This window comes from Manacus candei, unplaced genomic scaffold (genome assembly GCF_025592945.1).
Source record: "Manacus candei isolate 608988 ecotype Guabito, Panama unplaced genomic scaffold, ASM2559294v1 h1tg000081l, whole genome shotgun sequence".
In the NCBI taxonomy this organism is placed as follows: Eukaryota; Metazoa; Chordata; class Aves; order Passeriformes; family Pipridae; genus Manacus; species Manacus candei.
The window spans coordinates 143,257-161,097 of record NW_026138129.1 but is presented as its reverse complement, the minus strand read 5'-3'; the positions used below and the strand labels follow the sequence as shown (position 1 = coordinate 161,097).

At 42.1% G+C, this 17,841-nt stretch overlaps 2 protein-coding genes across 6 annotated transcripts in view; one reads left to right on the top strand and one right to left on the bottom strand.

The window, feature by feature from the left end:
* The window catches only part of WDR27 (WD repeat domain 27), a 94,931-nt gene extending 84,985 nt beyond the window's left edge, over positions 1-9,946 (bottom strand). For 3 of the 4 annotated variants that reach the window (XM_051811140.1, XM_051811141.1, XM_051811138.1), the window contains exons 1-8: positions 9,629-9,946; positions 8,595-8,736; positions 7,088-7,212; positions 6,506-6,619; positions 5,392-5,443; positions 4,230-4,303; positions 3,381-3,495; positions 1,453-1,585 (exon numbers count right to left, since the gene is read on the bottom strand). In XM_051811140.1, the coding sequence (XP_051667100.1) occupies positions 1,453-1,585; positions 3,381-3,495; positions 4,230-4,303; positions 5,392-5,443; positions 6,506-6,619; positions 7,088-7,212; positions 8,595-8,736; positions 9,629-9,811 (938 nt within the window). In that variant the 5' untranslated portion in view covers positions 9,812-9,946. The remainder of the gene's footprint in view (positions 1-1,452; positions 1,586-3,380; positions 3,496-4,229; positions 4,304-5,391; positions 5,444-6,505; positions 6,620-7,087; positions 7,213-8,594; positions 8,737-9,628) is intronic. The other variant, XM_051811139.1, reaches the window with a different exon arrangement.
* A 4,136-nt stretch (positions 9,947-14,082) lies between these two features.
* CUNH6orf120 (chromosome unknown C6orf120 homolog) lies at positions 14,083-17,810 on the top strand. 2 transcript variants are annotated; one of them, XM_051811185.1, is made up of 2 exons: positions 14,083-14,362; positions 16,005-17,810. In XM_051811185.1, the coding sequence occupies exon 2, from the start codon at positions 16,049-16,051 to the stop codon at positions 16,601-16,603; it is 555 nt and encodes a 184-aa protein (XP_051667145.1). In that variant the 5' UTR covers positions 14,083-14,362; positions 16,005-16,048; the 3' UTR covers positions 16,604-17,810. The 2 variants fall into 2 exon arrangements, with proteins under 2 accessions (XP_051667145.1, XP_051667144.1); XM_051811184.1 differs by lacking the exon at positions 14,083-14,362 and adding an exon at positions 14,387-15,550.
* The last annotated feature ends 31 nt before the right edge of the window (positions 17,811-17,841 follow it).

Below are 17,841 nucleotides of genomic sequence, written 5' to 3'. Positions count from 1 at the left end.
CTTAGATGTACAATGTGAAGCAGTAACAGGTGGGTATTGGAAAGCAACGTTATTTCAATTCAGAAAATTGTTTCAAATAACCTGTTACTGTAGATTCATTTCAGGCAACCATGTTTCAAAAGGAGATTGAAAAAGAAATGTTAAAATTTTAAAAATGTTACACAAAACATGCCTTATACAATGTACAAACTATTTCATCCAGAAGTGCAGAGGTAATTTGTTCATGAGCTAGAATTTGCTATCCAAGGAGGGAACTTGATAGTGGCGGACCCTGGACTATAAGATTAAAAAACACACTTAAAGGTAATAACGGTGCACAAAAAGAGGGTAACTCAGATTAGAAGTAAAATGGAATTAGTCAGTTCCTGGAACAGCTTAACTACGGACATGGTGGATTCTTTATCACCAGAAAACTAGTAATATTGAAAGATGTGCTGTAGTTCAAATAAAACCTATGGTTTTTATGCAGATAAAATTTTGATAATTTGAGAGTGATATTATACAAGCAATAAGACTAACTGTAATAATGCATCACATGGCCTTAAAGTGTTATCATTACATTAAAGTATGTCTGAGATGTGCATCTTAAAAATCACCACTTCCTTCCTCTCAGTGGTAGTATTTCTGAAAATGCAGGTATCCTGAAAATAATTGTTAATAATTACTTAATTTGGACATAAAGACAACCAAAATTATCCAGGACTTCTGGATATTTTTCTTCTTTGTTTACCAGAAGTTGTTTATATATCTAACCAGAGTTTAATCAGTTACATCTGTAAAACCCACCATAGGGTAAAGGTCAGGACAAGAGTTTCCTAAAACATGATATGGCTGAGAAATTTATCCAAATGACAATTACAAATAACAAAAAAACCCAAGCTGTTCTATAAGACACTTCTTGTGGCAGTGTCCTGAACAGATCCCTGGGTGCCTGATAATATGGATAAATTTCTCTTCAGGAAAGAAATGTAATGTAAGAATTCATTCATGGAAGGAGTAAAAACATCATGTTCTGAAATCTCCATCTCTAGTACAGAAGTTTGACTGGAGCAGGTTTATGTAGTTCAAAAGTTATTAAATTTGGAATGCAAACTGACAAGCATGCAGTGACAGCATAAGATTTATTTCTTCAGGAAAGCAAACTCAAAATACATTTGGTTTCTTAATTACTTTTTAATTCATCTTCCCTGATCAACTGGTATCAATAGATGTTAAAATGGATATTCCAAAGACATTTTTATAAAATTATTTTTCAGAATAACAACCAATTTTAACTTTGTGTGTATTATCTTCCTAAGAGTAGGCCATCAAAACTTGCAGATCACTAAAAATATTATTTTCCTACTGCATTTTCTAAAAAATAGTAAGTTGCAGTAAAAACAATCCAAGAACCAATAGGAACTCCTAGGAATAAATTCAAGCCAAATACTAGGTGGTTTTTAAAGGACTTACATCTTTTCTTCATTATGGAAACATACTGAAAAGTCACAATGTTCAATTAAGAGAACAGGCAATGATGTTTCCACTGATCCTTCTGGTCTCATGTTCTCTGTTTTGCAAACCTTGGAATCATTTTGCCCTTCACCTAAGAAAGACAATCAACAATACTAGCTATCAAAAACAATAAAATAAGGGAAACAGATAGGATTTAAGAGAGAATTGGAAGTAGTGAGGTAGCATGAACTAAGACCACACTCAAGAAACTTCTATTTCAAAAGATGGATACATCCTAGCCCTCTTGAAATTTCTTTCCTGATTCTTATGTGCTTTCTTCAAATGTCTTATTTCAAACACCTAGAGATAAAATCCAAAGAGCCTACTTATGGACTGAAAAGGATTTTGCAGAATTTAGGTGTTTTCATCTCAAAAAAGTGACACCGAAAGCCATATATCCTTAAATATGCTGGGGATCCACTTAGCCTGAAAATTCCCTTGACACTAAAATTACAGTGCAATCCAAAAACAAGGTGAAAATCCACTTCAGTTTCATCTTCCCAAGGAGTCTCCAACCCATCATAAATGTGCATTCACCACTAAGAACTACTAGCATTAAATTCAGCATTAGGCACAGATATTACATCGCTGTCTTCCAAACATAACAGTGACATCCATATATTTTAAACAATAACAAGAAATGTTGCAGTCTTCCTCCTTAGGTTAGGAGCTTAGAATTATGGAAGCTGGACCACTAGGCAAGTAAGTCATTGATTCAGAAAAAGAGCAAGCAAGGGAAAGCAGATGTCCCTTTCCCTAAGAAAGCTCTGTCTTGCTTGCCTTTAGAAGGACCTCAACCCACTTCAGCCGGTGTGCAAGTAGTCTGAGTACCTGATCCTCAGGGATCCAAGGAGGATCCGAGAATCCTCAAGGGACCACATGCCTAAGAGGTGTAAAATGTTCCAATAGTTCTCTTGTTTTGCCTTGGAGTCAGGGACCACGAGAGGTAACCCTCTCCCTGGTGTGCCCAACCCCTGGGCACTCTGTGGCAGGCAGGCCGAGCAGGTGGGTGGCACACCACGATCACGCGCCATTCACATGCCCACCATGCGGCAACCACACGGCAAACGTGCCCATCACAGGACAGTCAGGTGCTCAGCACACCTGTTGCTACTACAGTTGCACTGCTCACAGTGCCCAGGGCAGGTAGCCCTAAAGGACTTACAGAATTCTGAGGAAGAATCAGAACTGGATAAGGGAATGCAGACACAGCCACAGCAGTGCTGAGGGGATGGGTGTCTGCACTGGCACTGCCCGTGGGAAGACAGTTACCTCTCCTGGCACCAATGATGTTACCTGCTCGTGGTGACCTGAGGCAGGACAAGAGAACTATCAAATCAGTTTGCTATCAGGGAATCACCCTGCTGAGGCTACCAGTGCAGCCTTTAAAGACTCAGAAGTACTCTGTGTTATACCACTAGAAATACCATAGCCAGAGAAAAATGATATCATGGAGGGACTGGTATGGAAAAAGAAAAAATAAATAAATAAAAAAAAAAAAAGTAAAAAAAATAAAGAGATTCCTAGAAACTTCAAAGGTAACTGAGAAATGTTGTTCCATTTAGACAAGGGATTAATTCTGAGGCATTGGTTCTGTTCTCACTGAAGTCTTGGGCAATGAGTTCAGTAAAAAACAAATTACTTACTAGTGCACATCATGTAACATTTTATAAGCAAATGCATTGGCCAAGATTTTATTACAGACATACATGTGTAATTCTTTCCAGATAGGCCAATACCCAACTACATATCAGCTTCAGTAAGAATTCCATGCCATAGTCTGAGACTCATAATTCTATCACTTACATTAAAATCTTACGGGGTGTAAAAAGCACACACTCAGTAGCCACTAACAACTATAAAGCATCCTAGAAGCACTGTGCTACCTATTTCTTTTCCAGATTTCCACGTTTTATTACAGAATTTCTCTTGTTCTTTCTTTAAGTTGATATGTGTTACACAACGATAATTATGATCACTGATTAAACTGAAGATCCAAAGCTGCAAGAAAAAAAAAGCAATTGCAATAACCCTTTGACACTAAATATAAAGCTTACATTAATACAGACTAAAGATCCAGTATTTAAAACCTTTGATGTAACTAATGAACTTCTTTGAACTGCACATCAAATTCCCACATGTTTATGTGTTTGAAAAAAACTCCTCATAGACTATTTCCCACAACTAAAAATCACAGGTAACGTGCATGTCATTGCTCACTGGGTCATGTAGGTGAATTTCGTTTATACCTTTCTCTTTTAAGACAAAGGTGTAGTTAAATCTTTAATTGTCTTAAGAATTCACTGAACAGTAATCATGAAGGAAAACAGTTGAAAAATCTCATAAAAATATATAACTAACATTAAAGAGGTGAAATGCATATTCACAGTTATTACATTTGTATTAGAATTCCAACATGCTGAAATCATAGTCCTATTTTTCACATTTTTTCTTTTAAAACAGGTATATTTATAGCCTCTCAGCATACTCTTCTTACATAATCACTGACTGTGCTCTTAAAAACTTTCCTGGTTTTCAGGAAAAAGTTTGTTTTGTAATAGAAGTCTTATATACTATATATGGTTTATGGTCAAAGAATTGAATTATGATTGCTAAAATAACCACTGCAACACTTCAAAACTTGTATGCCGTTTGTGAAGCTTTTTTATAGACAGAAACATTAATAATAGTTGACTGTTTTGACATAGAGACTAAGTTTAATGGGCAATTCTTACCTGTCCCTCAGCACATCCAGTGACAAGTTGTTTGTTTTCTTCATCAATTAGCAGACTTAGCAAAGGAAACGCTGCTTGGAAAAAAAAAGTATTTGATTGAAATACATTTAGTTAAAACACATGATTCAAAATTGAATACCTCCTATTCATAAAAATAGGGGAAAAAACCTTACTGCACTTCTTACAGTTGCACAGTGATTTGTGTGCCTTAGTCTTTGTGCTGCTAAGGGCTTTTCACTTGAGGGTTTGCGAACTGCCTTTTACCCAAGCTGCCGTGGCATGGTTTTCAGAACCCCTGTGGTCAGTAGCTTTCCCTTGTTTCAACCATGCAGTTGGTTTCATGGTCTTGCACCTGCAAACACTGACATTGTGCTCATGGCAGGTTTTCAAGCTAAACAATTGCCACAGGCAAATGGGGGGATTCATTGCTTCTCCCTCTCCTTTCCTAATGTGTGTTTTTAGCTTTTAGTTTACATGAGGTCCTTCAACAAAACGTTATGCACAAAGCTTAACAACCAGCTCCATGCAACTCACACCCCCAGTGTGCGCTCCAGTCACCACTAACAGCACCACAAGCAGGAACAACCAAAGGGAAGTTCTGAGTAGGTCCTGTTGAAACCTGTACGGTTCCTGTAGGAAAAGTGCTTTGAAGGAGGGGTCCCCGCTACACCAGAGACAATGCTTCCCCTCCTCCTCTTCTCTCCTTTTGCTCGTCTTTCCACAAAACAAGCTTTCATCTTTAAAGTCAATATATACCATCAACTGCAGACACTGTTAATAAACCTACATATGGTGTAGTATTTCTTTTTATGTCATGCACAAAACTTGAAGGAAAGCAAGCACACAGTACTCCGATAGTGGAATTCTGCCTACAAAACGAGAGAGAGCTCCATTCGTGTATCTCAGTAAGTGGCACGTTACATACACATCCTGTACAAAAAGAGTTGTTTATGAAAGTACACTAAAACTATCCACTAGGAAGTTCACTTTAAAGGAACATACAGCTACTATTGGCTTTAAAGGATAATATGTTTACCGCTCCCTAGTCTTCTAGAATTATTTTCACTAAATCAACAAAAAACTTCTACAATAATGATAGACTACTCTTTAGAGAGAAGAGGTTTTTGCTAAGAAAAAATACATATAAAAATAGAAAACTTACCTGTTATTATTCCCGACTGATATATTAATTGGCCGGTAGAATAGTCCCACACCTTTGAATAAAAAAAAGACGTAGATAGGTATCTACTTAGGTCTCTAAGGAAACACAACCTTTAACGGCCATCACGTGGTGAAAACAGAGAAATGCAGCCATTGAAAGTGATGTCCTTAGATAAGGATTTTTTTCAGCACTTGTTTCCAAGTACAAAGGGCTTTGTTTAATTGATAAGCATCCATGGTGTAAAAGGTGAAACTCACATAATATGATTACATGAAGTAATTAGAAGTACTTGTTATCATCTTTGCTTAGTTTGATATCTTAGTGATTTTAGCTAAATTAATGAAAATACATACATTAATGCACCAGAAAAGAAAAAAAGAGGAAAGGAAGGGGAGAAGGGAGGGGAGAGAGGGGAGGGACCCACAACCTTTGATATTTATTTTAGCCTGTAGAAAAAATTTTGGGCTACATTTAGAGTCATACTGAGGACAATCAGTAGTAGATTAAAATGTATGCAATCATGGTACCTATCCCAATATGTCCTAGAAAATACATCTGGGTTCACTCAGGCTTCTTTTTCCCCTTACTGTCTAAGTTGTCTTACAATTGTCATCACACACAGCAGCAGCAATCCATGGTGTCATCATATAAAATGTCGTCTGTCAAAAATCCTACCAATATGCAATAACCCAGCCATTGCATACAATAACCCAAGCCGATATTCCCAAAAGGGAAAATTCAAATCAATGTCAGCAGACTCACAGTGAAATGTTTTGATTCAGTTTAGCGTACCTAAAACACTTCAGCTACAGTGAAACTAATCAAAATATTTTATTTTCTTTCTATGTGCTAGATGATAATAATCACCAAAGTTAACAATTCATGTGGAAAGTTTTGAATATACAAAATCTGCATTGTTCTTTTAAAAAAGAGAAATTAATTTTTACAATAATTTTTACAATAATTCCTAGCATCTCTAAGAACCATGTCCTTCTCTCTATAAAGTCAAAGATGTTTTTTGCTTTATCCTCACAAAATATTTCAAGGTGAACAAAATTACTTCACATATTCACTAAATTATTCTTTTTAAAGTTTATCTATGCAATTTCCTTGCCTTAAAGGTTCTGTCTTCTGACACTGATATGAGCATGCTTTTCTCCCATGTGCAAAACTCAGTAGCAGTCACTGGAGCCAGGTGGCCATCCAACTTAGCTAGTATAGTTTCATTCTGTGATTAGTCAGTCAAAAACAAAAACACATTAGATTTCAAACTAAAATTGACTATTAAGTAAATATTTTAATAATAACTGTTGCTAAACATTGTCAGACTTGTTTTCAAAGTATAACTCAATAAGATTTTTCTCATGGAAACTGCAGCCCTGTATATCATCCTGCTGACAAAGCCACTACACATTACATTTGGTTCTTCAGAATGAATGATATAGGAATATTTTTTCAGATGACCTAAGAATGTTTTCTTCTTCTAAGTTATTGAGATATTCTTTCACTTCAGCTTTTTTAATCTAGTTTTCTATTTGGTATGTGTTGCATTATCAAGCATCTGTTCACACTTATTTTATGAGAGAAAATGAACAATTTTGCTTAATTATACTAACATTTCTGTATCATGATTTTATTTGAAAGTGAATCAGTTAATGAAATACTAGCACCATGGCTACAGAGAATGGTATCTCACCTTTGCACTTAACATGTAGATCCGATTTCCAGCACATACTGCCACTTGTTGATCATCTGGGCTAAATCTTACATGAAGCACCATTCCCAAAAGAGTTCTTATAACAAGTCCATGAGGTGTAAACCCTGCAGCAATTGTATTGTTAATGATACTCAATGAAATATAAAATTCTGGTGCAGTGAGATTTTTAGAAACTTTGCATAGAAGTTATCTAACCATAGAAGCTGTCCCAGTTTCTGTCAGGAAGATGTACAGAACAACACACTGTTTAATTACACCAGGCTATTGAAAAGCACAGAACTATGCACCATCAGAATTCCTCCATCTGCCTTGTTGCATAGACATGATCTGGTACTCTTTGAGATATTAAAAATTCCCATCAAGTTATGCTTCCATTGAAGATTGCCACAGACAGGATTTTTGGAGTAGGGTGATGTGCCCATGGAACCCAGCAGAGCCACATTAATTTTGGACGTAAGAAATCCTGACTGAAGCACAGCAAGACAGGGTTTTGAAAAATACTTCTTGATACTTTTTTTCTCCTCTTTCATTATTTCTCTACTTTCCAATCTATTTAAGCTTGAAGAGGGGTTAGAACTGCTCCCTAGAATCTAACTTCGTTGGTTGAGGCTCCAAACCTATATGGTGGTCAGGATACTAAAACTCCTGCTTTCTGTGTGTTATGTCAGCATAACTCTCTTTCACTGACACACTTTCCTCACAAATCAGATACTTGCATTGCTCACACACACGTGACAACGGTGTTCCAGAGACAGGAGAGGCAAGACCAGAAAAGGCGGGATGCGAAACACTAGTTCCACAGATGTTCCAGAAAAGGTAGAATTTAGTTATTTTGGCATTGCATGTTTAATTATGCAGTGCTGCTATGATTATTTTTTTTCTGTCCATTTTGTTCCACAGCGGCAGAACGTCACTGTCTTCGCAGTGCTTCCCTGCGTTTCCCCCGAGGTTGATGGCAGGCGCTTGTTCCCGCACAGCACCTTGGTCAGCTCCCGGGGCTGCCCCGGCGGGGCCGCCGCCGCCGCCGCCCGCCTGCAGTCCCCGGCCCCCGGCCCAGCACAGTATCACCGAGGAAGAAGGGAAACAGAGAAATAAAGCACAGATATCGCTGTTGGGGCTGCTGGATCTGAGTGGTTGAGGTGTGCTTCTCAGAAATAACAATCTTGCTACATAAGGAACAGCGGGAGAAAAGCAGATGTTGGGGATGGTCTTCGAGGTGGCCACTGCTCAATCTGGCTGGGTATTGGTCTGAGTGATTGGTGGTGAATGATTCCCTTTGTATCACTTCCTTTATATATATGTTATATAGAGACCCCGAGATTAGCTCAGTTGGTTAGAGTGTGGTGTTGATAACCCCAAAGTTGTGAGTTTGATCCCTAGACAGGCCTTTCACTTAAGACTTGGACTCAATGATCCTTGTGGGTTCCTTCCAACTATGATTCTTCAGCCACTCCTAAGGATATATATTATATAAATAACACGCTACCTTCTTGCACCTTCTGTGTACATTCATCAAGATTCCACACTATCACACGTTCATGAGAGGCAGAGCAGACAAGAGGTGGATTGATGTTATTTCCGAATGACAATGCAGAAATCGAGTAATGATGCCCTGACAAAAATAATGACTGACAAATGTAGATAAAGAAGAGTTAAATTAATCACTTCAAACAAAGGTTATGAACAATACAAAACTACAAATGGATAATATGCATGCAGTCAACAAAACACTAACTAGTTTTTATTTATTGTTTCAAAATCACTTAATCAACTACAATGTAGCTATACTGGGCTTGTCTGGGATGGAAATAACTTTTTGCATAGCAGCACAGTGGTTTGGATTTTGTGACAAAAACAGTGATGATAATACAGCAGTGTTTTGGCTGTTGCCAAACACTGCTTGCACAGCATGAAGGCCTTCTCTTTCTCACCACTTTTTCTCAGTTTCCCCATCTCAATAATAGGTTGAAGATGCACAAGAAGCTGTAAGGGGACACAGTCAGGACAACTCTTCTGAACCAGCAAAGGCATATTCCCGACCCTATGATGTGCTCAGCAACAAAACTGGACTACTGCGTGAAGAAGGTGTTGAGGGCCTGGGGGATTGTCTTGTAAGCTGGCTTTTGCTTGAAGCCTGTACTGGGATTGGTGTGCTTATAGGAGGTGGTAAATGACTGCCTTCGTATGGCTTCTTTCTTTGTCTTCCCTTCACTCATTAAACTATCTTTAACTCAACCTGTGACTTTTTCCTCATTTTCGCCCATCCCATACTCTCCCCACCCCGCTGGGAAGGAGTGATCAGGACACTGTGTGATGGTTTAGCTGCCAGCCACATCAACCCACCACAACAGCTTATATTACTCTTATCACAATAACAAAGCTCACAACAAATGCTAATATCTTTCCAGCATTAAAGTGAAGCCTGACCCTTCTACATTACCCTCAGATATTTTATTTATATCTCCCTTACAAGCCTTAGTTTAAAGTAGAAGACTATGCAGGGATATATTGCGGCTTTACCTGAGCAGTGGCTGTGTTCCAGATGCATAACTCATTGCCATTCACAGGGAAAGCACAGTGGTGGTGACTGCACGCCAGCTGAACAAGGGGCTCGGGCAGTTTGGCTTTAAACAAGCGCTTTTCACAGACAACGTCAGGATCGCAGCTTCCTCCAGAGGAACAACGGGCCCCGGCGCTTTCCATCCTGAGGCTGGGAACGGACCGCCGGGGCCGGCTTCTCCTCTCCGGCTGCGCCCTGCCCGCGGGGGCCGAGGTTCACAGGGGCCGGGGCGGAGGACCCTCCCGCGGGGAGCCGGAGAGCCCCGCCCGGCCGGGCCCCCCCGCCTCCCGCCGGGCCCGGCGCGGCCCGTCACCAGGGCAGCGGCGCCGCCGACGGGTGGCCGGGCGGGACAGCCCTCGCTGGCCGCGGAGCGCGGCGGGCCCGCGGCGGCACCGGGGGTCCCCCGGCCTGCGCAACGGGCCCCGCGGCCGGCGACAGCCGCCCGGGACTGCTCCCTCGCTCTCCAGACGTGGCGGTTCTCCGCAGCCGTGCCCTGGGCTGCGCAGAAAGCAGTGTGGCCGGCAGGTCCGGGGTAGAGATTGCCCCACTCGACTCCGCTCTAGCGGGACCCCAGCTGGAGCATCCAGCACGAGACAGGCAGGACGTGTTGAGCCGGTCTGTAAGGACAGATGCCAACACCTCTCCTGTCAGAAGACAGGATGAAAGAGCTGGGGTTTTCACAGAATCAGAATCGGTCAGGTTAGAAGGCACCACAGTGGGTCATCTGGTCCAACCTCCCTGCTCAAGCAAGGTCATCCTAGAGCACATGGCACAGGATTGTGTCCAGGTAGTTCTTGAATATCTCCAGTGAGGGAGACTCCACAACCTCTTTGGGCAATCTATTGCAGTGCACGGTTACTCGCGCAGCAAAGTTCTTCCTCACATTCAGGTGGAACTTTTTCAGCCTGGAAAAGAGAAGGCTCCAGGAACACATTATAGTAGTCTCCCAATATATACAGGGGGAATGTAAGAAAGACAGAGAGAAACTTTTTACCAAGGCCTGTAGTGTCAGGACAAGGGGCAATGGCGTTACACTAAGAGAGGGTGGATTTGGATTGGACATAAGGAGCAAACTTTTTACAGCACAGGTGGTGAGGCATTGGAACAGGTTTCCCAGAGAAGCTATGGATATCCTGCCACTGAAAGGGTTCAAGGCCAGGTTCAATGACGCTTTGACCAACTTGGTCTACTAGAAGGTGTCCCTGCCCACAGCATGGGGTTTGGACTAAGTGATTGTTAAAGGTCCTTTCCAACCAAATTCTTTCAGTGGTTCTGTGATGCAGAGGGCACAGCACAGACCAACCCATGACAGCACATGAAGTAGCATCACCAAGAAAAAAACCAAACCTTTTGCTCTCACCAAGTTTGTGGATGATGCCAAATGGGGAGGAGCAGTCAGAAAGCAGATGATGAGAATTTTTTGGAGTCCAACAAGAGTAAGTGAAGTCCTGCATTTGGCACAGAGTAACTCCATGCAAGAGGACAAGCTGAAGGATGGCTGTCTAGGAAGGGGCTCCACAGAAAGGATCCAAAGATTTTGCTGGAGAAGCTGAATATGAACCACCACTGTGCCCTTGCAGCAGAAGCAGGCAACAGCATCCTGGGCTGTGTTAGTAATAGAGAGTAGCCAGCAGGTCCTAGGAGTGCTTTTCCCCCTCTATTTGGCACCTGGAAGGCCACATCTGCAGTGCTGTGTCCAGTTTTGGGGTTTTTTTGGTAAAAGAAAGATATTGACATACTAGAGCAATTCTAGCAGGGGGCAAGAAAGATGGTCAGGATGTGGAGAAGGTGATGTACACAGAGAGGCTGAGAGAACTGGGCCTCTTCAGCCTGAAAAAAGGCAGCTGAGACCTTATTGTTGCCTATAACTACAAAATTGTAGGATACAGGGAAGACAGAGATAGACTTTTCTCAGAGGCGCTCAGCGATAAGCTGAAACTTGTGAAAATCCAATTGGATGTCAGCAATTTTTTTTTAATACCATGATGGTGGTTGAATATGAGAACAAGTTTCTTAAGAGTCTCTATCCCTGGAGTTGTCCAGGAGTCAAATGGACATGGTTCTGAGCAACCAGATTTAATTAGAACTGTTTTGAACAGGAAGTTGGACTGGAGGACTTTGGAGACCCCTTTCAACCCCCAGGTTATGATTTTATGATCAAGTGTGTGATCTGCACCAACTTAAACCATTTTGATGTAGATCAATCTGTGGACTCAATATCTACCTCAATTGCATTTCAAACAGATACTTTCTACAGGAACATCTTATTGTGTCTATAATTAGGACTATGAGCATTTTTGCCCTATATGGGCATCTAATATATATATATATTATCATTGAGAAAACAATCTCCTTGTGTTACTTTTGCCTGGAGAAAGTACCAGTCCAAATTCTCTTTTGTGTCTGCATGTGAATTTGGGTAAAGCCACTGTATTGAGCACCAGCTGCACAGAGGTAACTCAATGCACTGCACATGACAGTGATTTTCTGAACTGTGACTCATGGCTGGAAATACTAGAGAACATTTTATTGCTGGTGACAATTTTTCATAAGTGATACAGTCATGAATGTGTTATGACAGTTTAGTCATCAGTAAAGAAAGACAAACACTGACACAGAAAAAAAGGTGTTGTTCTGCCAGGCAAACAACCCCCATGAGTATTAAAGAACTTGTTCTGAAATATGTTGTGTCTCTGTAACTGCTTCTAGGCAGTTTAGTATGTTTAGTATGCTTTTTTACAATTTTCACCATAATTCATTTGCATCTTTAATGCTTATAGATATAATACTTCCAACATCTTACTGTCCGTAACAAGTAGGGAACTAGTAGCAATCCAAGGAAGTATCAGAGACCTTGAACTGATTTCTTGACTGATCCAACAGCAGTTAGATCACCAACTGCTTTCCTGCAGCTGAACCCTGAGCCAGTAACATCAATCTGATGGAGTCCAATTCAGACCATCACTGCTTTTCACCCTTCCAGTAGGTGCTGTTGCTTCTCAGTGGCCAAGATGCCGCTCATCCAGCACCATAACAGGCAGCAGATTTCTGCCCTGTTGGAACAAGGCAACAGTTTTATGAGAACATTAATGATGTCTGAGTGTGCAAAGAGAATTTTTTACCTCACCACACCCCCATGAAACACCTCCTGGTGATGCCCTGTTTCTACGCAAAACAATGCCTAAAGGATCTTGGCTCCAGCACATTCCCACATCCTGGGTACCCACCCATGTCAATTGGAACTGACAGCCACGTGGAAAATGAGAGACTGTTGCAATTTTAGGGCATTTTAGGGAAATAGTAGTCCTTTACCATATGATGCTTTTGTGTCCAACAGCATATTTCTACTGGTCTCAGTATTCAATCATTGTAAGAAGAACTTTAAAAATTAGGTTTAGCAGCTTTAATATTTTAATGTTTTAAGCAGTAGTCTGTTTATAAGATTGAAATTGATTTTTGAAAAGATGAAATTTATGAGAATCTGCATCTGGCAGGTTTATGCAGCCCATTTGTTTGAGGTAGGAATGAACAGAACAAGTTACGTGGGTTTTATGAAATTGGAGGGCTTTGAAGACAGAACATTAACTCAGTTAATACAAGGCCCCCGGGGTACATACACAGATTCTCTTGAATCTTCCAGAAAACAAAGCACTTCACGCAGATTTTTTTTTCATTTCAATCCTTCATTCTTGCTTATGATTTTAAAAAGCTCAGCCAGGTCAAGGTATCTGTCGAAATCAACGAAATCAAGGGGTATTCAGTAGGACAATAGACAACAGGCAGAAACTGATGCACAGGAAGTTCCACCTCGATGTGAGGAAGACCATTACCGTTTGGGTAACTGCACATCAGAACAGATTGCCCAGAGAAGTTGTAGTTTACCTCACTGGAAATATTCAAGAACCGTCTGGATGCAATTCTGTGCCATGTACTCTGGGATGACCCTGCTTGAGCAGGGAGGTTGGACCAGATGACCCACTGTGGTCCTTCTCAACCTGACCCATTCTGTGATTCTGTGAGAAGTAATATTTTGTTTTAATTTTTTTTCTCTCTTCGCAGTGTTCTTCTGTTCCCTGATCTCAGACCAGGTTTAGGCCGACAGCCAAACAAATTGTCACTAACTCCTGCAGGGACACACATGCCCTGGCAAACACATTACGTCCCATTTCAGTGCAGCTAAAGTTAATTTCTCCAATTTTAGGCTTTCGTTGTGGCGCAGCACACCGCCCGCATTCGGACACCGGCGGTGTGTCCCCGCCCGCCCGCTCCGGCCCTTCATTGAGGAGCCCCGCGTGGCCCCGCCCCGCCGCCAGCTCTCGCGATAGCAGGGCGGCGGCCGGTGCCCGAGGCGGGCCGGGAGCGCCGGCGGTACTGGCGGTGATCGGGGGGCGGCGCGGAGGCTCCACCTGCCCCCAGCGACCCCCGCCCGCTGCCCCGGGCCGCGCTCGCCGGGGCGCACCCGAGCGGCCCCCGGAGCGCGCAAGGGGGCGCGGCGTCCCGCCCTGCCCGCCGGCTCCTCAGCGCCAGCCTCCTCCCGGCCGCCGCGCTGCCCAGGGGCGGGCCCCCGCCCCGGGGAGGGGCTTCCCCGCGGCGCCCCGGCCGCGCTGCGCTGCCGCACGTCCTCGGAGCCCTCGCTGCTCTTCCTCGCCTTGGCCGCGGCCTCGCCGTCGCCGGAGCCCCGCGGCAGGTCGGAGGTGAGCCGTGCCCGAGCCCCTGGCCGGCGGGGTGACGCCGAGACCACCGCCGGGGCCGCCCCGCGCCCCCCGGAGCCGCCGCTGCCCCCGGAGGGTGTCCCGCCCGCGGGGAGGCGGGGGCGAGCCGGGGCGGGCAGAGGTGCTCGTTCCTGGCTCTGTCCAAGGTCTCCTGGAATCGCCACTCCTCCCGAGCGCTGCGCCAGCGCCAGGACGCTTTCGTTCGTCCCTAGATAACTTTTAATTATTTTCTGCTCAGATGTGGAGGTCCTCCTGTGCCTCCGCTCAGATATTTCATCGCTACTTTGATGTAAAAGTGGTAGAGAGTAAGCTCCCTGATACGGGGAGACAAAAGACTGTCCTTTCCTGTCGCTGGTGAGGGAGTTTTGTGAGTCTGGCAGGTTCTGCGAATGCTGCGCCTCCGTCTTTTGTGCTGGCTTTGCAGAATTGTGGCTTTGCAGTAGAGAGGCCTCTGGGGCAGAAAACTTGGAATTACAGAAATAGTTGTACATTTTTTTCCCCGTAGATCTGTTTAATAGTAAGACCTCTAAGGTTTAAGTGACATCTCAGTGGAAGTAATGCAGTTGGTTTAGGTCCTAGCTGGTACAAAGCAACTTACAGGCAGCTTTCACGTTTAAGATATTTGTAGTGTCCTTATGGAAGGAATGAGGGGATGAGAATCTTCCTCTTAAACTTGAACGTGTGTAGGATTGTGGTTCCTGTGATTTGCACGCCAGATTCGGTCAGCTATATACTTTGGAAGGGAGGTTGCTGCTTTGCATGCACAGACTGACCACAGCTGTTCAGAGGACTGCAGTGTGGCAGGCACGCTCAGGCAGCCCAGCTGGGACTGTGCAGCAAGGAGGGAAAAGGGTATAAGAGCCTTGATCTTGCAGCAGTCATTTTCATCTTCCCCTTGCCCCAGTACTTTCAGCCTTCTCTTCTGTAAGCAAGTGCTGTAAAGGGCTGGGTGTTTGTAGGGTAACAAAATCTTGAAAGTAAATGCCTTTTTTTCAGGGACAATAAGCTGAATTTGGCCCTGGAAACAAGCCACACAGCAGAATCATAAATTAATGTATTACCTAATTAGATAATGTTTTTCTTTCTAACTCCATTCCCAGTGCAAGTCAGAATGCCTACTGCTTCATGTGCACATCCAGATTTACACCTTTACTGTCTTTTGAAGTTGAGGTGAGAGGATGGGAGAAACAAATAGGATGTCCTAAATACCTTATAAAATGTTAAGCTTCTCCAAGCATGTAAAAGCTTTTTTTTTAACTGTTTTGTTTTAGTTTTTTTTAAACTGAAGTTAAAATAATTATTGGGTTTCATCCCTTCTGGTTAGGTATGCAGGTAGAATGAAACTGAAGTCTCTGTGTCAGTTCTGTATGAAAGAGCACTGGCTTGATTAATTTCTGTTTAACTTTACGGAATCCAGGCCATTTTCAATCCGATTTAGAACTCTGAATCTTAGCACTAGTTTTTGTTACTATTAAAAAATAAAAGTTAATGAAGACACTTAATTGAAGTTGTTTAACTTGGTACGGGCTAGAGAGGATTTATAAAAATCCAAAATTAAAAAAAAAAATCAATTCCTGCCAAGAAGGGATATACTAAAATCTGATTTGTGTTTTGTATTCACAAGGTAGCAAACGGGACACAGGAAGAGTCCAAGTACAACTTAAGACCATGGCAGCACACTGGAGAAAAGTCCTGATAATATGTGTGACAGCTCAAGTACTACTTGTAAATGCCTTTGAGGAAGAGGATGTACCTGAGGAATGGATTCTTCTTCATGTTGTTCAAGGTCAGATTGGAGCTGGAAACTACAGCTATTTGAGACTAAATCACGAGGGAAAGATAGTCCTTCAGATGCGAAGTTTAAAAGGTGACGCAGACTTGTATGTATCTGATGTGACACTTCACCCCAGCTTTGACGAGTACGAGTTACAGTCTGTAACCTGTGGCCAGGACATGGTCCACGTGCCTGCACACTTCCGCCGCCCTGTGGGAATAGGGATTTACGGCCATCCCTCTCACCTGGAGAGCGAGTTTGAAATGAAAGTGTACTACGATCGAACAGTTGTACAGTACCCATTTGGTGAGGCTTCTTATAACCCTGAGGAGATGGAGGCAAACCAGAAATACTCACAGTCTACAGAAGATGAATCTCAGGATGAGGAGTCTGTTTTCTGGACTATACTTATTGGAATTTTGAAATTAATACTTGAAATTCTTTTTTAAATTGATACACACTGGACTAAGTCACACTTCAGCCTGTGAAATTGAGTATCAATGACATGCTGTAATATTTAATACTCTTTGTTATGTTTCCTGAAGAGGTATTCAGGTTACATTTCCTAAACCAGAAAGGAGGCGGGGAGAAAAAGCCATATTTAATTTTATATTGTAAATCCTCCCCTATATGTAAAATGAGCAACAAGCACAGTATTTGCAGTGCTCTTCAGAGATCAGGGCTTAAAAATGAATGTATAGTTGGGATCTTGTTAACTTCACTTTTAAATAGGTGCTTAGAAAGATCAACTCCAATTCAGTATTTTCTATTGTTTTTTATAAAGAAAAATTAAATAAACTCCTGTACTTCAGTCCCCCCCCAAATATCCTCAATTTAGAGCATATTTAAAAATAAAACCTGCTGCTTTTCAAGCAAGTATCTCCACTAAAACTAACTAGCAATGGGTTTGAGTGTATTCATCAAGTTGAGGAGCCTAGGGCAAAGGAAGGAGAAAACAATCACCTAAGGGGATAGGTGGTCTGTATTTTGGCTGTGTGTGCTCTGCATCACGTCAACCATCTGTCAAGCAGAGATCTATCCAGTCACTCATCGCCACTGCAAATCCATGACCTGAATGAAGTGCATGTTGCTTCTTTGCTGTTACTGTAGTGAGAGGGAGCCTTCAGCTGTTGTTACTTGTCAGTATGACATTTCCATGTCTCGTTAAAAACAACACAGCATATAGTATCTCGAACTTGAGGGGTGCTTTCTTACACTTCCCTTTATAGCTTTTTGTGATTGATCTCTTTTTTTTAGCACATCTTTATGCATAAGTCATTAGCTTGCAAAGAAAATTTCTGCTGAAAGGAATTTGCAGTACACTGTAAGAAGGTCATGTCATACCCACTCTTCCTCTAAAGTTACTTTTCCCAGAAATATTTTTTCTTTGGTTGAGTCTTTCAAAATAACCAGTTGCTATGCAAGTAGAGTATATTTAAAATGCTCTGTAGTTTTCTTTTCATGGAGCTTACTGATGAGTGCACTAAAATAAACAGGTAGATTACTATAATTTTATACAAGTGGTGGATGTACAATTTAAATTTCATTACTGAAAGACTTCTCTTTCAGAGTGGAAATTTGGTTTGTCCATCTCAACATCTGACAGGACATGATTAGTGACATGTATCACAAAGAAATAATTATACAGACAAATTTAAAAGTTTATTTGGTAAAACGAAAAAAAAAA

Excerpts from the sequence above, each read along its gene's own strand:
- CUNH6orf120 (XM_051811185.1), top strand. The coding sequence starts at position 16,049 with ATGGCAGCACACTGGAGAAAAGTCCTGATAATATGTGTGACAGCTCAA.